Source organism: Oncorhynchus clarkii, chromosome 20, assembly GCF_045791955.1.
Source record: "Oncorhynchus clarkii lewisi isolate Uvic-CL-2024 chromosome 20, UVic_Ocla_1.0, whole genome shotgun sequence".
Lineage (NCBI taxonomy): Eukaryota > Metazoa > Chordata > Actinopteri > Salmoniformes > Salmonidae > Oncorhynchus > Oncorhynchus clarkii.
In genome coordinates, this window is record NC_092166.1 from 40014140 (window position 1) to 40032667 (window position 18528).

Genomic DNA, 18528 nt, shown 5'->3' on the forward strand with positions numbered 1-18528 from the left:
AAACTGTTGACACAAAGTTGGAAGCACCAAATCTACTAGAATGTTATTGTATGCTGTAGCGTTATGATTCTCCTTCACTGGAACTAAGGGCCTATCCTGAACCATGAAAAACAACCCCAGACCATTATTCCTCCTCCATCAAACTTTACAGTTGGCACTATGTATTCGGGTAGGTAGCATTCTCCTGGCATCCACCCAACCCGGGTTCGTCCGTCAGACTGCCAGATGGTGAAGCATGACTCCTCACTCCAGAGAACACGTTTCCACTGCTCCAGAGTACAACGGAGGCGAGCATTCCACCACTCCATCCGACTCTTGGCATTGTGTATGGTGATCTTAGCCTTATGGAAACCCATTTCATGAAGCTCCCGACGAACACTTATTGTGCTGACCTTGCTTCCAGAGGCAGTTTGGAACTCGGTAGTGAGTGTTGCAAACGAGGGCAGATCATTTTTACATGCTACGCGCTTCAGCACTCGGCGGTCCCAACACTTTTTACAGGAAACTATATAGCTCTAAGTGCTCTCAGGAATCCAGGGGAACTTAAATCCGTTTTACCAAATTTCCACCAGCATGTTAAATGTGCAACCAGAGGGGGAAAAACTCTAGACCACCTTTACTCCACACACAGAGACGTGTGCAAAGCTCTCCCTTGCCCTCCATTTAGCAAATCTGACTATAATTCTTTCCTCCTGATTCCTGCTTACAAGCAAAAACTAAAGCAGGAAGCACCAGTGACTTGGTCAATAAAGAAGTGGTCAGATGAAGCAGATGTTAACTACAAGACTGTTTTGCTAGCACAGACTGGAATATGTTCCGGGATTCTTCCGATGGCATTGAGGAGTACCACACATCAGTCACTGGCTTTATCAATAAGTGCATCGATGATATCGTCCCCACAGTGACTGTACGTACATACCGCAACCAGAAGCCATAAATTACAGGCAACATCTGCACTGAGCTAAAGGGTAGAGCTGCCGCTTTCAAGGAGCAGGACTCTAACCCGGAAGAAATCCTGCTATGCCCTACGATGAACCATCAAACATGCAAAGCGTCAATACAGGACTAAGATTGAATTGTACTGCACTGGCTTCGATGCTCGTCAGATGTGGCAGGGCTTGCAAACTATTGCAGACTACAAAGGGAATCACAGCCGCGAGCTGCCCAGTGACACGAACCTACCAGACAAATTAAATGACTTCTATGCTCCATGCATCAACTGTTCCCGACGACTGTGTGATCACGCTCTCTGCAGCCGATGTGAGTAAAACGTTTAAACAGGTCAACATTCACAAGGCCACAGGGCCAGACAAATTACCAGGATGTGTACTCCGAGCATGCGCTGACCAACTGGCAAGTGCCTTCAATTACATTTTCAACCTCTCCCTGTCTGAGTCTGTAATACCAACATATTTCAAGCAGACCACCATAGTCCCTGTGCACAAGAACACTTAGGTAACCTGCCTAAATGACTACTGACCCGTAGCACTCACGTCTGTAGCTATGAAGTGCTTCAAAAGGCTGGTCATGGCTCACATCAACACTATTATCCCAGAAACCCTAAACCCACTCCAATTTGCATACCTCCCTAACAGATCCACAGATGATGCCATCTCTATTGCACTCCACACTGTCCTCTCCCACCTGGACAGAAGGAACACCTATGTGAGAATTATGTTCATTGACTATAGCTCAGCGTTCAACACCATAGTGCCCTCAAAGCTCCTCACTAAGCTAAGAACCCTGGGACTAAACACCTCCCTCTGCAAATGGATCCTGGACTTCCTGACGGGCCGCCCCCAGGGAGTAAGGGTAGGTAACAATGCTGATCCTCAACACGGGGGCCCCTCAGGGGTGCATGCAGTCGCCTCCTGTGCTCCCTGTTCACTTGTGACTGCAAGGCCAGGCACAACTGCAACACCATCATTATGTTTGCCGATGACACAACAGTGGTAGACCTGATCATCGACAACAAAGAGACAACCTATAGGGAAAGGTCAGAGACCTGGCCGTGTGGTGCCAGTACAAAACCCTCTCCCTCAACGTGATCAAGACAAAGGAGATGATTGTGGACTACAGGAAAAGGAGGACCGAGCACGTCCCCATTAACAGGGCTGTCGTGGAGCAGGTTGAGAGATTCAAGTTCCTTGGTGTCCACATCACAAACAAACAAATATTGTCCAAGCACACCAAGACAGTCGTTAAGAGGGCACAACAAAACCTATTCCCCCTCAGGAGACTGAAAAGAAAGGTCCTACAGCTGCACCATCGAGAGCATTCTGACTGGTTGGATCACTGCCTGGTATGGCAACTGCTCGGCTTCCGACCACAAGGCACGACAGAGGGTTTTGCGAACGGCCCAGTACATCACTGGGGCCAAGCTTCTTGCCATCCAGGCCTCTATACCAGGCAGTGTCAGAGGAAGGCCTTAAAAATAGCCTCGCTATTGTTATTTTACTGCTTTAATTGTTTGTCACTTTTATTTCTTCTTCTTCATTTTTTTAGGTATTGTTCATTTATTTTTTAACTGGACTGTTGGTTAGGGTTTGTAAGTAAGCATTTCACTGTAAGGTCTACACATGTTGTATTCGACTAGATGGTAACTGTACAAGTATATTTGTGGTGTTTGCTTTATCTCTTTTAAAAGTACGTTTGTGATAATGGAAGAAGTTTAAAAAGTTTAAAGAAAGGCAGTGACATATAGTCAAAGTTAAATGTTGTAAATGAATTAATCTGATTACTTTGTTAGACTACTATATCAACCTTATTACTTTGGATTATGGGGCAGATAAATAGCAAAAATGTTTAAACTACAGTTGTTGCGAGTAAAAACTGAAAGAAGAAAGACAAAGTGAATTTCTGTCAGATAGGAATAAAAGGCAGGATCATGTGGACAACACTCTTAGGAAAGTAAAGCAACTCTGAATCCTTCATGCTGTTGGTTTCAGACCAATAGATGCACCATTTACTTTTGTAAAACATTCAGTGTAAATTTAGTTTGATTTTAGTTGAATGATGATGTAATGATTATAATTTTGGGGTTATTATTTGGGGAAAGAAAAATGATTGTACAGCTAGTGATGACAACTCTTTAAAAGTATTTTTGTGGTAGTTGAAAAACTATGTAGAATAGGTTTTTATGTAAACCTACTGATAACTAGCTGTAATTACAGTATATCTAATAAACAACCTCTTAAGGCTAACCGTGATCACTGAATGGTACATTTCCGGAAGAAAATGTGGTATGCATGCTAGCTTGTTTTAAAGTATCCATGATTTTGAAAAAAATTATAGTAGTGGTAATGTCTGCAGTAGTAATGGTGGTGGTTGGTTATAGTTGAAAAAGTAGATCATGAAAATATTGATTAATTGGTTGATAGGATAGGAAAGACTGAACATGTTAAAGTTGGTAAAGTGTCTCTTGCATGAACGGTTCAATGCTAAAAATTATTTTTGGTGGGTAATATATGCTAATTTATGCACATTTAAGTAGTTATAATTTTTAGTGCAGACCAGAGCTAGTGCGAACCAAAGCTAGCTGGCTAAGCCCAGGACCAGAGCTGGACCAGAACTAGTGCAGACCAAAGTAGTAGTTGTGGTTGGTATTTGTGGTCAATAGTTGTGGTCAGTAGTTGTGTGGTTGTGTTCCAGGTTCTTTGGACCATACAGTATGGACCTTTTCAGTTGTTGTGTGGTCAGTACTTGGGTTGTCAGTAGTTGTGTGGTTGTGGTCAGTAGTTGTGGTCAGTAGTTTGGTGGTCAGAGTACATTTGTGTGGTTGTGGTCCAGGTTCTTTGGGCCCTACAGTATGGACCTGGTCAGTAGTTGTGGTCAGTAATTTTGTGGTCAGTTGCTTTGGTAAGTAGTTATGTGGTCTGTAGTTGTGTGGTTGTGGTCATTAGCTGTGATCAGTAGCTGTGGTCAGTAGTGGTCATTAGTTGTGGTCAGTAGTTTTGTGGTTGTGGTCAGTAGTTGTGTGGTTCAGTAGTTGTGTGGTCAGTAGTTGTTGTCAGTGGTTGTGCGGTTGTGGTCAGTAGTTGTGTAGTTGTGGTCAGTAGCTAGTTGTGGTTAGTAGTGGTCACTAGGTTTGTGGTTGTGGTCAGTAATTGTTGTTCAGTAGTTGTGGTCAGTAGTTGTGTGGTTGTGGTCAGTAGTTGTGGTTAGTAGTTGTGGTCAGTAGTTTTGTGGTTGTGGTCATTAGCTGTGATCAGTAGCTGTGTTGTTCAGTAGTTGTGGTCAATAGTAGTTGTGTGGTTGTGGTCAGTAGTTGTGGTTAGTAGTTGTGGTCAGTAGTTTTGTGGTTGTGGTCATTAGCTGTGATCAGTAGCTGTGGTCAGTAGTGGTCAGTAGTTGTGGTCAATAGTTTTGTGGTCAGTTGTTGTGTGGTCAGTAGTTGTGGTGAGCCTCTCCTGTACTCCCTGTTCACCCACGACTGCGTGGCCACGCACGCCTCCAACTCAATCATCAAGTTTGCGGACGACACAACAGTGGTAGGCTTGATTACCAACAACGATGAGACGGCCTACAGGGAGGAGGTGAGGGCCCTCGGAGTGTGGTGTCAGGAAAACAACCTCACACTCAACGTCAACAAAACTAAGGAGATGATTGTGGACTTCAGGAAACAGCAGAGGGAACACCCCCCTATCCACATCGATGGAACAGTAGTGGAGAGGGTAGCAAGTTTTAAGTTCCTCGGCATACACATCACAGACAAACTGAATTGGTCCACTCACACAGACAGCATCGTGAAGAAGGCGCAGCAGCGCCTCTTCAACCTCAGGAGGCTGAAGAAATTCGGCTTGTCACCAAAAGCACTCACAAACTTCTACAGATGCACAATCGAGAGCATCCTGGCGGGCTGTATCACCGCCTGGTATGGCAACTGCACCGCCCTCAACCGTAATGGTTGTGTGGTTGAGCATTAACATCTGCTAACCATGTGTAGTCAAATAAAATTTGATTTGATTTGTAGTGTGTGGTCAGTAGCTAGTTTGGTTAGTAGTGGTCAGTATGTTTGTAGTTGTGGTCAGTAGTTGTGGTTCAGAAGTTGGGGTCAGTAGTGTGGTTGTGGTCATTAGTTGTTGTCAGTGTCTAAACTACAGTTGTGTGTGAAAACGGAAAGAAGTGCGCTGAGAAGTGATTGGATAAAATATGAAGCGAGTGAACGAAGGCAGCTTCGCTCTATCCAATCAGAGCAGCAGGATCAACGGTCAGCCCGCCCTTCTCTTCACAGACAGGCAACCTAGCCAGTTGAGTCATTTAGAGCACGAGGCACCATCCTGAGAAGGAGGAGAAGCTCGTGATCAATATAAATATTTTAATGTATCGTTCCAGGTCGTCCAGCCTGGGGAAACATTACACATGTTCTCTGTATCCTTCCAGGTCGTCCAGCCTGGGGAAATATTACAAATGTTCTCTGTATCCTTCCAGGTCGTCCAGCCTGGGGAAACATTACACATGTTCTCTGTATCCTTCCAGGTCGTCCAGCCTGGGGAAACATTACAAATGTTCTCTGTATTCTTCCAGGTCGTCCAGCCTGGGGAAACATTACAAATGTTCTCTGTATCGTTCCAGGTCGTCCAGCCTGTGGAAACATTAGAAATGTTCTCTGTATCGTTCCAGGTCGTCCAGCCTGGGGAAACACTACAAATGCTCTCTGTATCGTTCCAGGTCATTTCTGGTCATGCAATAATGTAGTTCTTTTTTTCAGATACGTCTTCATGAAATCGTATTCTTTCAAAGCCATTTTAGCTGTTGCGCTAGCTGTTTGGTCTGAAACAGATTTACAAGTCATGGGACTTTGTCAGCTATGAAGACATCTCCCTCTGATGCATGTGTTGCTAGGCAACCACACTGTAGTTGCTTTGACAGGCTTGCTCCCTCCATGGCTAAAGCCAGTGTGAGAAACTTGCTAACAAACTGCACTCAGCTAACAAACTTCATACTGCACTCTGACCCAAAAAACGTATTTGCTAGATTCATGTTAGTTTTGCTAGACAAAGCAAGGAAACTTCAAAATGTGATACAGTTATATTGGAATTTGCAGCTCAGATTTGAAAAGCAGAGAAATTGAATAATATTCTATATGCTCTAAATTTTGTCTGACTTTTGGGCGAGTGGTCAAAATCGGTGGTTGTTTGGAAAAAGCTGACAAAAATGTGTTCATGCAGTTATTAAAACAGCTGTAATGTTGGATTAGTAACAGATTATTCTGTTCCAATTTCCATGTTGAATAGCAGGGAAGTAGATCAATATGTCATATCCACTAACATTTTGTCTAGTTTGTTTGGAAAAGTGGTCAAAGTAGCTGATTTGTGTCAAAAGTTCCAATGTTGCATTTACAGTGAATGGAATGTTGGAAGTGATAATGTCACAACTTTAGAATGCTAAAAAAAAGTACCATTAATGTGAATGAAGATGGACAAAAAGCGTAATAGTTTAAAAAGTATAGAAGTTGTATGTAAGCAACTCAATCCAGACCACTCCACACGTTTAAAAGTTTGAACAGTGTTGTAGCGGTCCTATGTGTAGCTGGTGTAGAGAGTCAGGCACAGGACAGCAGATATGAGTAATCATAGTGTTGTGTCTTTACTATCATTAAACCGAAGACATAGTTTTTATCAAAGATTCTCTGTAATTAGTATTACGCAATTAGACTGATTAATCATGTAACCGTAATTACTAGGAAGTCAGGGCACCAAGGAAAAATATTCAGATTACAAAGTTATCATTTTCTAAAATAGCTTTTCAGATATTTTATCTGATCAATTAGTCTTCGAATTATTTACTTTACCTCACGTTAGTCTCATTCCAAATGTCGTAAATTGTTGGTTATCTGCACGAACCCAGTCTTCACTATGAGTCATCCATACATCAATTGTCTTAAATAATTTATTTATTACTAACTAAGTAATTCACAGAAATGCATCAACAAACAAACAAACAAGTTAAATGTGGTTACATGAAATGAGAATGTGCCCTAGTGGGCTAAACCGGCATGGCGGCTTGTTAGACAAAAGGGGAAGTGGGAGTCGACTACAAAGTGATAATTATAACAATTGAAATGCTAATCCTTTGCACATGAACGCTCACTCATTCGGGAACAATTGCAATCAATATATATATTTACGCTCAGTGTATCATCTTGATCGCTGGTGAAAAGTTAATTTCTTTTGTAGAATTGTCTGTCTCTCTCTCTCTCTCTCTCTCTCTGTTGTGGTTATAGTGGATAGTTCAGAGTGACATTCGTTCGTTTCGTTATAGAATAGATGTTTCGGCGGTTGTCGTTCTTCGCGTTCAATGATACCGAATTCCTAGCTGCAGACTAGTAATTAAAATCAAAAACTTGTTCTTATTCTGTCGGTATCGGTAGTCTAAGAGTTCAACCACGTGGTATGGTTAAAAGATTCAGCAATGGTCTGCAACCTTTTGTCCTCCCTTGATTGAGAGAATCATGGTCTGCAACCTTTAGCCATCTCGTAATTGAGGTAAGCTCGGTCTGCTGATCGAAATCCCGAGTGGGGGTTTTATTCGGAAGGGCCGAAAAAGGGCTGTCCCAGGAGGCCTGACCCTAACTGGGCTCGGGCTGTCCTCTGATTTAGTTCAAATCAAAAGGGAATTGTATTTTTCTTCATTAAACAGTCCAAAATCATTACACAATTATACAAAAAGTATCATACTCACTCATTCATCTTATACAACAATTAGACGTAAACCTCATATCTGAGGCTATTATTTAAACAGCGTTATGGTAATGTGGCCACACCGTCTCCCATGAGCTTCCCCAAATTGTGACGAACAGACCAGTTCGTAGCTGGATTCTTCACCGATCTTTTATACTTTCTCCAGAACATGAAATTTGTTCGTACCTCAAGTTCTGTGAGGAGGAAGGAATTCCTTTGTCCTACATGAAACTTTACTCTGCCTCTTATACTGTGTGTCCATGAGGAGATCCTCAGGAATTTATGACGTCTCTCTGACCACAGCAACCTAGTTGAAGGAGGCAAGGGGGAGGCAGGGAGATGTGGCTTGCTATACCCAAAGAGGCCAACGTCATGACAATAGTACAATAGTACTCAAAAAATACAAATATACAAGGCAACAATGATAGCCCACAAACACGGACCGAATTACAATAAACAATCACTCACGAACACAACATGGGGAACAGAGGGTTAAATAGTAAACAAGTAATTGGTTGAGTGAAGCCAGGTGTGATAAGACAAAACTGAACAAATGGAAAATTAAAAATGGAATGGCGGTGGCTAGAAAGCCGGTGACGTCGACCGCCGAACGTCGCCCGAACAAGGAGAGGGACCGACTTCAGCGGAAGTCGTGACAGGTGTTTCTGGCTTAAACGGTGTAAGAGGAGTAGCATTCCAAATAATTATAATTATAAGAAAAACAAGCACAGTACGTCGAAGATTTAAAGTGGGGACTCTTGCTTCACAAGTATTTTGAATATTTAAAGTGGGGACCCCATTAATGAATCCCCAGGTATTAATGGAATTACATCAGAATTGTATCAGTTATTCTCTGAACAAGTAGCTCCCTTCCTACTTGAAGTCATTCTAGAGAGTATTAAAAACAATGTTCTCCCTCCTACAACAAATTAAGGTTTATTAACACGGATCCCTAAGCCAAAAACATCCTGGCTTCTCATCAATAACTGACGTACAATTAGTCTTCTTAATAATGACTATAAGATATTAACCTTACTAGTGTCAAAGATAATTAAAGAAGTCCTGGACGCAATCATTGATGAGACACAGACATATCTCTAACCATATCAGAATAGTATTAGACATACTTGACTATGCAGACCTAATAACTGAGGATAGCTGTATGTTTTTGTTTAATGCATTGGACACAGTAGACACAGTTCCTCTTCTTACTCCCTTAAGTAATTTCGCTTCGGGGACTTTTTCTGTAGGTCTATTAAGACTCTATACAAATGGTAACAGCTCTATCAAACTGAAACCTAGCACTTCACCTAGATTTGAGAGGAATTAGGCAGTGTTGTCCTATCTCACCATATCTGTTTTTATTAGTCACCCAACTTCTTACATAATCTACTAATAATAGTCCTGTAGAAGGTATTTCCATAGCTGGTAAATAAATGATTATAAGCCAGCTGGTTTACAATGCTACACTTTTTCTGAAAGACTAGTCGATTCCCATATTGATCAATGTGATAGACCAGATGCTCTGGAAAAGGATTGTGTTTTAACATGAATAAATGTGAACTCATGGCAGACAAAGATTCTGTGACACCCTCATATTGTGGTATTTCACTGAAAGAAGAACTTACCTATTTAGGCATAACCTTTACCATGGATAAAACAACATCTAGTCTTCCTAAATGTTAACCCAAGAAGAAGCTAAATCAATGGCTACAGTTGGACTTACAGTATCTTTAAAAGGAAGAGTCCTAATAACCAAGACTGAGGGTATCTCTAGACTAACATATGCTGCTTTATCTTTATATATTGATAGTAAAATAAGCAAAGAGATGCAGCGCCTTCGTAAAGTATTCAGACCCCTTGACTTTTCCCACATTTTGTTACTTTTCAACCGTATTCTAAAATGTCAAAAAATGTTTCCCACTCATCACTCTACACACAACACCCAATAACGACAAAGAAAAAAAAGGTTTTTAGAAATGTTAGCAAAAAAAACAAAATACCAAACTCAAATATCACATTTACATAAGTATTCAGACCCTTTGGCAGTAATTACAGCCTCGAGTCTTCTTGGACTCAAGCTTGGAAAACTGGTATTTGGGGAGATTCTCCCATTCTTATCTGCAGATCCTCTGAAGCTCTGTCAGGTTGGATGTGGAGGGTATCTGCACAGCTATCTTCAGGTCACTCCAGAGATGTTCAATCGTGTTCATGTCCGGGCTCTTGCTGGGCAACTCAAGGACATTCAGAGACTTGGTCCGAAGTCACTCCTGCATTGTCTTGTCTGTGTGCTTAGGGTTGTTGTCCTGTTGGAAGGTGAACATTCACCCTAGTCTGAGGTCCTGAGTGCTCTGGAGCAAGTTTTCATCAAGGATCTCTCTGTACTTTGCGCCGTTCATCTTTCCCTCTGTCATGACTAGTCCCAGCTGCTGAAAAACATCCGCACAGCATGATGCTGCCACCACCATGCTTTGCCGTACGGATGGTGCCAGGTTTCCTCCAGACGTGATGCTTGGCATTCAGGCCAAAGAGTTCAATCTTGGTTTCATCAGTCCAGAGAATCTTGTTTCTCATGGTCTGACAGTCTTTTAGGTGCTTGTTGGCAAACTCAGAGCGGGCTGTCGTGCCTTTAACTGAGGAGTGGTTTCCATCTGGTCACTCTACCATAAAGGCCAGATGGAGTGTGGCAGAGATGGTTGTCTTTCTGTTAGAGTGACCATCGGGTTCTTGGTTACCTCCCTGACCAAGGCCCTTCAGCCCCGATTGCTCAGTTTTGCCAGGTGGCCAGCTCTAGGAAGAGTCTTGGTGGTTCCACATTTCTTCCATTGAAGAATGATGGAGGAGACCTAGTGGACCTTCAACGCTGCCAACATACTTCGACCTCATGGCTTGGTTTTTGCTCTGACTTACACTGTCAACTGTGAGACCTTATATAGACAGGTGTGTGCCTTTCCAAATCATGTCCAATCATTTGATTTTACCACAGTTGGACTCCAATCAAGTTGTGCAAACATCTCAAGGATGATCAATGGAAACACCTGCACTCAATTTCAAGTCTCATAGCAAAGGGTCTGAATATGTTTTTCTGTTTTATATTTTTATATATACATTTGCAAAAATGTATAAAAACCTGTTTTCGCACTGTAGACCAGATGCTTTTTAACTGTAGACCAGATGCTTTTTAACTGTAGATCAGATGCTTTTTAACTGTAGACCAAATGCTTTTTAACTGTAGACCAGATGCTTTTTAACTGTAGACCTGCTTTTTAACTGTAGACCAGATGCTTTTTAACTGTAGACCAGATGCTTTTTAACTGTAGACCAGATGCTTTTTAACTGTAGACCAGATGCTTTTTAACTGTAGACCAGATGCTTTTGAACTGTAGATCAGATGCTTTTTAACTGTAGACCAGATGCTTTTTAACTGTAGACCAGATGCTTTTTAACTGTAGACCAAATGCTTTTTAACTGTAGACCAGATGCTTTTTAACTGTAGACCTGCTTTTTAACTGTAGACCAGATGCTTTTTAACTGTAGACCAGATGCTTTTTAACTGTAGACCTGCTTTTTAACTGTAGACCAGATGCTTTTTAACTGTAGACCAGGTGCTTTTTAACTGTAGACCAGATGCTTTTGAACTGTAGATCAGATGCTTTTTAACTGTAGACCAGATGCTTTTGAACTGTAGATCAGATGCTTTTTAACTGTAGACCAGATGCTTTTTAACTGTAGACCAGATGCTTTTTAACTGTAGACCAGATGCTTTTTAACTGTAGATCAGATGCTTTTTAACTGTAGACCAGATGCTTTTTAACTGTAGACCAGATGCTTTTTAACTTTTTTTGTGGAAAAACTGTACCCGTTACATTAGGAAAACTGTTGTAATGAACACATGATTATGGGGCCTTAATTTTCCTGACTTTTCTACCTTAAATTATACTTTTAAGATCAATTGGATAAAACCATTCCAAGAAGACCCTCTTCTATGTGCAACCTTATTCCTCATCAAGTCTTCTCTAATTTTGAAGTGGCCTTAACTTTGTGTTATTTTGCAATTATAAGATTGGCCAAGTTCCAGTGAAACTCTCTGCTTTTCATCGGCAGGTTATCTTGTCATGGTCCTTAATTTATTAGCATGTTTTCTCTCTGCACAGATATTATATCTGGAATAATTGGGACATATTTAATTGGGAAATATTATACTATTGGTGAAACACCTTGTAAATGCAGACGATCTTATCACTCAACAACATCCCTGTAACACCTAAAGATTTTGCAATCGTTTTAAAAGCCATTCACTCAGGTGTTGCTTTATTATTGAGGAACATGTCAAGACCTGACACTAAGAACTTACCTTCCATTACCCCTGTTGACTCACCAGTAGGAAAGATGTCCGTACAACAACAATAGAGCTATGCTCGCCTTGTTTCCGCAGGATGTTGTATGTCATGCCTTATGTCATGCCTTAATGGAATCGTTTTATTGCTCATATCTGTATCTGTAGATTTATAATTGATCATAATTCTGAAGGTTTTACCGTATTATGGAGAGATGTACTGCTTGGATTCTTTACCTACGATAAAAAAAAAATGTAAAATCAATTTCATTATTCTTTTGGCCAAATTTCATACTCACAAATGTTAATTTACAAAAAATATACAGTGCCTTGCGAAAGTATTCGGCCCCCTTGAACTTTGCGACCTTTTGCCACATTTCAGGCTTCAAACATAAAGATATAAAACTGTATTTTTTTGTGAAGAATCAACAACAAGTGGGACACAATCATGAAGTGGAACGACATTTATTGGATATTTCAAACTTTTTTAACAAATCAAAAACTGAAAAATTGGACGTGCAAAATTATTCAGCCCCCTTAAGTTAATACTTTGTAGCGCCACCTTTTGCTGCGATTACAGCTGTAAGTCGCTTGGGGTATGTCTCTATCAGTTTTGCACATCGAGAGACTGACATTTTTTCCCATTCCTCCTTGCAAAAACAGCTCGAGCTCAGTGAGGTTGGACGGAGAGCATTTGTGAACAGCAGTTTTCAGTTCTTTCCACAGATTCTCGATTGGATTCAGGTCTGGACTTTGACTTGGTCATTCTAACACCTGGATATGTTTATTTTTGAGCCATTCCATTGTAGATTTTGCTTTATGTTTTGGATCATTGTCTTGTTGGAAGACAAATCTCCGTCCCAGTCTCAGGTCTTTTACAGACTCTGTCAGGTTTTCTTCCAGAATGGTCCTGTATTTGGCTCCATCCATCTTCCCATCAATTTTAACGATCTTCCCTGTCCCTGCTGAAGAAAAGCAGGCCCAAACCATGATGCTGCCACCACCATGTTTGACAGTGGGGATGGTGTGTTCAGCTGTTTTGCTTTTACGCCAAACATAACGTTTTGCATTGTTGCCAAAAAGTTACATTTTGGTTTCATCTGACCAGAGCACCTTCTTCCACATGTTTGGTGTGTCTCCCAGGTGGCTTGTGGCAAACTTTGAACAACACTTTTTATGGATATCTTTAAGAAATGGCTTTCTTCTTGCCACTCTTCCATAAAGGCCAGATTTGTGCAATATACGACTGATTGTTGTCCTATGGACAGAGTCTCCCACCTCAGCTGTAGATCTCTGCAGTTCATCCAGAGTGATCATGGGCCTCTTGGCTGCATCTCTGATCAGTCTTCTCCTTGTATGAGCTGAAAGTTTTAGAGGGACGGCCAGGTCTTGGTAGATTTGCAGTGGTCTGATACTCCATTTCAATATTATCGCTTGCACAGTGCTCCTTGGGATGTTTAAAGCTTGGGAAATCTTTTTGTATCCAAATCCAGCTTTAAACTTCTTCACAACAGTATCTCGGACCTGCCTGGTGTGTTCCTTGTTCTTCATGATGCTCTCTGCGCTTTTAACGGACCTCTGAGACTATCACAGTGCAGGTGCATTTATACGGAGACTTGATTACACACAGGTGGATTGTATTTATCATCATTAGTCATTTAGGTCAACATTGGATCATTCAGAGATCCTCACTGAACTTCTGGAGAGAGTTTGCTGCACTGAAAGTAAAGGGGCTGAATAATTTTGCACGCCCAATTCTTCAGTTGTTGATTTGTTCAAAAAGTGTGAAATATCCAATAAATGTCGTTCCACTTCATGATTGTGTCCCACTTGTTGTTGATTCTTCACAAAAAAATACATGATGACTTGAGGGGATCTTGGAGACCTGAGAGGTGTTGAATGGGGTTTAAACTTCATAAGACTTTCATGTATCAACTTTATAAATTCTGCCCAGTGTGTACTCAATTTTTCTTCTGTATACATGTACAAGTCCCCCACAAAATGTATTTTATTATTTTATCAAGTTAATACGAAAGTAGTGTTTTCTTTCTCCTTTGCGCAATGGCCACTGGGAAACTTTCCTTTCAACTGAACTCTCAGCATATTCCCAAATGACTTTAAATATCAGATCTGTGTACATAGGGTATATCCTTCTCAAAACCTCACTGACTATGAGAATGTCAAACAACAATAATATCCTCAGACCTGTGAACTTCAACTTTGCAAAATATGTGATATGTGCTTGATGTGTGGGCAAAGAAATAAAAGGATGCTTTCTCATTTAGCCGACAACTTCCCTCGCATGAATATAAGTTGTTATGGAGGAATGAACCAATTTTAACACTTGATTTTGAATCTGACATAGTTGTTATAACAGTTGTTTTAACTCCTAATGACATGCGTTATTATGTCAGTGTTATGACAACATCATCATGATGGCCTTAGGTAGGAGAGCTTACATATCATTCATATTGGCAGAAGGCATTAATTCACAGTTTCAGATTAACCAAAATTGTTCTTTCAGTAGCGTTCTTTAATTATTTCAGGAGTCTGTGGTCTCAACCAGCAGGACACGGTGTCATCAATGTGGTCCATCTCAGAACAGGTGAGCTGGGAAAGATCTAATAGATCAATATTATTGAACAGAGTACAAGAGTACATTGATAGGACCATTGTGGTCCAAATGCATGGCACATGTTGTACAGAAAATGTTTTGAGATGTGTTGCAAAGAAACAGTTATGCATTTTTGGTGCAATACAATACTATGTTTAAGCTTTGTAAGAAAAACACTTTTACTTTCAATGCTGGTATTATCTGATTGTTTCATGTTTCCGCTTCTTTATTTGTCTGTACTTATTACAAGTCCCTAAGACCATAGTTTTGTCCCCTCACAGGTACAGTCCTGCTACCATGCACCTCTCAGCTGACAACCAGGGCCATTCTCCACCGGCTGCAGAGGCCCACTGTGTTATCACAGACGAGTCCCTGGCCTCCCTACCATGCACCTCTCAGCTGACAACCAGGGTCATCCTCCTCCGGCTGCAGAGGTCCACTGTGTTATCACAGACGAGTCCCTGGCCTCCCTACCATGCACCTCTCAGCTGACAACCAGGGTCATCCTCCACCGACTGCAGAGGCCCACTGTGTTATCACAGACGAGTCCCTGGCCTCCCTGCCGTGGCCTCTCAGCTGACAACCAGGGTCATCCTCCACCGACTGCAGAGGCCCACTGTGTTATCACAGACGAGTCCCTGGCCTCCCTACCATGCACCTCTCAGCTGACAACCAGGGTCATCCTCCACCGGCTGCAGAGGCCCACTGTGTTATCACAGACGAGTCCCTGGCCTCCCTGCCGTGGCCTCTCAGTGCTCCAGCCTGCAGCACAAACTGCTGGTGTCCCCCACCAAGAGAGAGGGATGGATGACATTTGGAGATCTGGTGAGGTAATGATACTGAGAGTTTTATCGTAATGGCTCCAATTCACTTTGTCTGATCTATTGGTTGATCTACTCCTTTGATTGCTTGTTACTATCATCATTTCGTCCCAACTTAAAATAACTTTGTCTCGCCATAGAAATGCGTCTAGCGACCATGTGTGTGTGGAGACTCGCAAATATGATCCTATGACCATCTTCTTCACCAGTGGGACCATAGGGTCACCTAAGATGACCCAACACAGCCGCAGCAGCTATGGGATAGGTCTCACTGTCAACGGAAGGTAGTCCCTCCATCATAATCCTAACCATAACTTTAACTACAGCCAATACCCAACCACAACCAGAACACAACCATAAGATGGGTTGAACTTAGATTGCACTGGCACTAATGGCTTTGGACTAAAACCCATTTAAATTAACCCTAATTGAGGTTTGTCTCTATCACCCTCCTTCCCTCCCTCTCTCCTGTCTGTGTGGAGGTACTGGTCGGGCCTGACGGAGAGGGATGTCCTGTGGAACATGTCAGATACATGCTGGGCCAAGTCTGCCTGGAGCAGTGTCTACGCTCCCTGGGTGTCTTCATCCATACAATGCCCCGCCTCAACGTCCTACTGTACTAGAGGTGTGTGTGTGCTTGTGTGTTCATACACCATACGGTCTGAAAACACTTGTTCCCTTACATTACCTCTTTGATGTCAGCACATCTTAGGGAAATATATTACTTCAGATCTGCAGGCACTGGATTTTACCACTAGAGAGCCCTGCAAGACATGTTTTAAAATGTTGCACAAAAAGCATGGTGTCTTAGCTACTCTGTCATTTCACTTCCAGGTATTGATAGCAGGTACCTTTAAGGGCACAAAGATCAAAGCCGGGTCTTTCGGGAAGGCTTCACCAGCGTATGATATGCAGGTAGGTGCAGTCGACCAACCACAGTGTGTCTGTGGCACAGCAACAGTGTTGGAGATGATCAAAGTCATTCATTCATTCATGTGATGTGTGCTAGACCATCAACAAATAATCAATGGGAATGCAATAAAGTTGCCACTTTTTGATACAAAATGCAGACATTGGTGACATGTGTTCCTATCTCAGGTGGTAGATGAAGCTGGTAGTGTCTTGGCCAATGGAGTGGAGGGGAACCTTTTCCCTCTTTACTGAATACACAGTACGAAGGACCACTTCACTGCAAGTCCACTAGATGCCACTACGTCTCCCTGTCTGTTTTCTTCCAATAGGGATGTATTAAACATCCCCAGGATTGATTGACGGGTTATTTGATTGATTGATTGATTGATTGGTCCTTCTATTTGAAATTGATCTGAACTTTCTGAAAAGCATTATGAGATTCAGTGTTGGTTTGTTTCCTTGTAGCTTAATGTTGTAATATTTTGTGTACACATCCATGCAGTGTGACCCTGTGCGGACAGAAGAGTGCTACATTGGGGACTTTGGGGTCGTAATGGATGAGGATGGCTACCTGGGGTTTGTGGGTCGGGCTAATAACGCCACCTCTTAGCTGGGTAATACACTATGGTTGAGTTCCTGCCCGACTACATGTGCAGGCTTTGCATTGCATCAACCAATGATTGTGTGCCATGTTATCTATCGGCTGTGCAGTCGGGCATCAGATTTCTATGTCATCTGATGTGGTTAGTGGATTATGTTAAATACCAACCTAGGCGTTGCAAGAGTTGGCATCTGTCTGGAATGTAGTCAGACAGGAACTCAACATGTCACGACTTCCGCCGAAGTCGGTCCCTCTCCTTGTTCGGGCGGTGTTCGGTGATGTCGGTCCCTCTCCTTGTTCGGGCGGTGTTCGGTGGTCGACATCACCGACCTTCTAGCAATCACTGATCCATTTTTCATTTTCCATTGGTTTTGTCTTGTCTTCCATCACACCTGGTTCCAATCCCATCAATTACTTGTTGTGTATTTAACCCTCTGTTTCCCCTCATGTCCTTGTCGGAGATTGTTTGATTGTATGTGATTGTTCTAGTATATGTTGGTGTGCGACAGGTTTTGTACCCACTTTTGTTATTTTGGTTTTTGGAGTTTTGTCAGCACTTATTAAACGACTCTGTTTATACCAAGTTTGTTCTCCTGCGCCTGACTTCTCTGCCACCAACACGCACCCTTTACACAACCTATATCTGTGGGGAACAAATGTAAATTCTAAATTCTTCTCAGTCCATGTAGAAGGTCAATCTGAGTCTGGGAAACCGAATGAAAATGTTTAGTTGACTATGTCTGGGTTGGTTGTTTAGGTACCATATTGGTCCATTTGATTGAACACCAGGCTGTTGCTGAGTCAGCCGTGGTCTGCAGCCCTAACCCTATCAGAGGTGAAACTGTCACATCCTTTTGCAATATTACAACAACAAAGAAATTACTTCAATCGATGAACAATGTTTTTTTCACTTGTAAATATAAATCAGTGATTTATATAAACAAATTAACTTCACAAAGCAGTGATAGTACTTGGAACATGAAAATCTATTTCTATTAAAAAAATTATAAGGCCACTATAGTATCTACTATATAAACATACAAACCTGTGTGTGCATTTGTGTGTGTGTGCCCCATCTTTCACAATCCATTCAGTTACCCCATGTTCCTCTGAGGTCTTCAACTGAAGTCTACCACTTTTCATGTTCTTCTTCTTCACACGCTTGTTGGAGTTGATGACAGTGTGTACCCAGTCCAGTTATTGTGTGACGGCTGTATAGAACCCTGGGAACTGGACCATCTGACAGCCCACACTCCAGGACACCACCTCCAACAGCACGGTAACACCAGTCACCCCAGCGAAGATAGAATAGTTTAAAATGATATACATTTTTTTTCTCTAGTCATGTTGCTAATCTGTAGGTGATTAAGTGGAAGCAAGATTTCCAACCTTGTCTCAATCAGTCCATCCCTCTCATGGGCCATTGACACATGTATTTCCAACCTTGTCTCAATCAGTCCATCCCTCTCATGGGCCATTGACACATGTATTTCCAACCTTGTCTCAATCAGTCCATCCCTCTCATGGGCCATTGACACATGTATTTCCAACCTTGTCTCAAT

The 18528-nt window shown here is 41.9% G+C and overlaps 1 protein-coding gene across 1 annotated transcript; it reads left to right on the forward strand.

Moving 5' to 3' along the window:
• The first annotated feature begins 1106 nt into the window (after nt 1–1106).
• LOC139377082 (acyl-coenzyme A synthetase ACSM3, mitochondrial-like) lies at nt 1107–16975 on the forward strand. The gene is made up of 8 exons (XM_071120125.1): nt 1107–1260; nt 14914–14984; nt 15156–15196; nt 15352–15462; nt 15594–15737; nt 15936–16029; nt 16288–16368; nt 16868–16975. The coding sequence occupies exons 1-8, from the start codon at nt 1107–1109 to the stop codon at nt 16973–16975; spliced, it is 804 nt and encodes a 267-aa protein (XP_070976226.1).
• Nucleotides 16976–18528: the final 1553 nt, after the last annotated feature.

Excerpts from the sequence above, each read along its gene's own strand:
- LOC139377082 (XM_071120125.1), top strand. The coding sequence starts at position 1,107 with ATGTGGCAGGGCTTGCAAACTATTGCAGACTACAAAGGGAATCACAGC. Across the intron at positions 15,197-15,351 it reads GAGTCCCTGGCCTCCCTGCC|ACGAGTCCCTGGCCTCCCTG; the intron begins GTGGCCTCTCAG and ends GTGTTATCACAG. Across the intron at positions 15,738-15,935 it reads GGTCTCACTGTCAACGGAAG|GTACTGGTCGGGCCTGACGG; the intron begins GTAGTCCCTCCA and ends GTCTGTGTGGAG.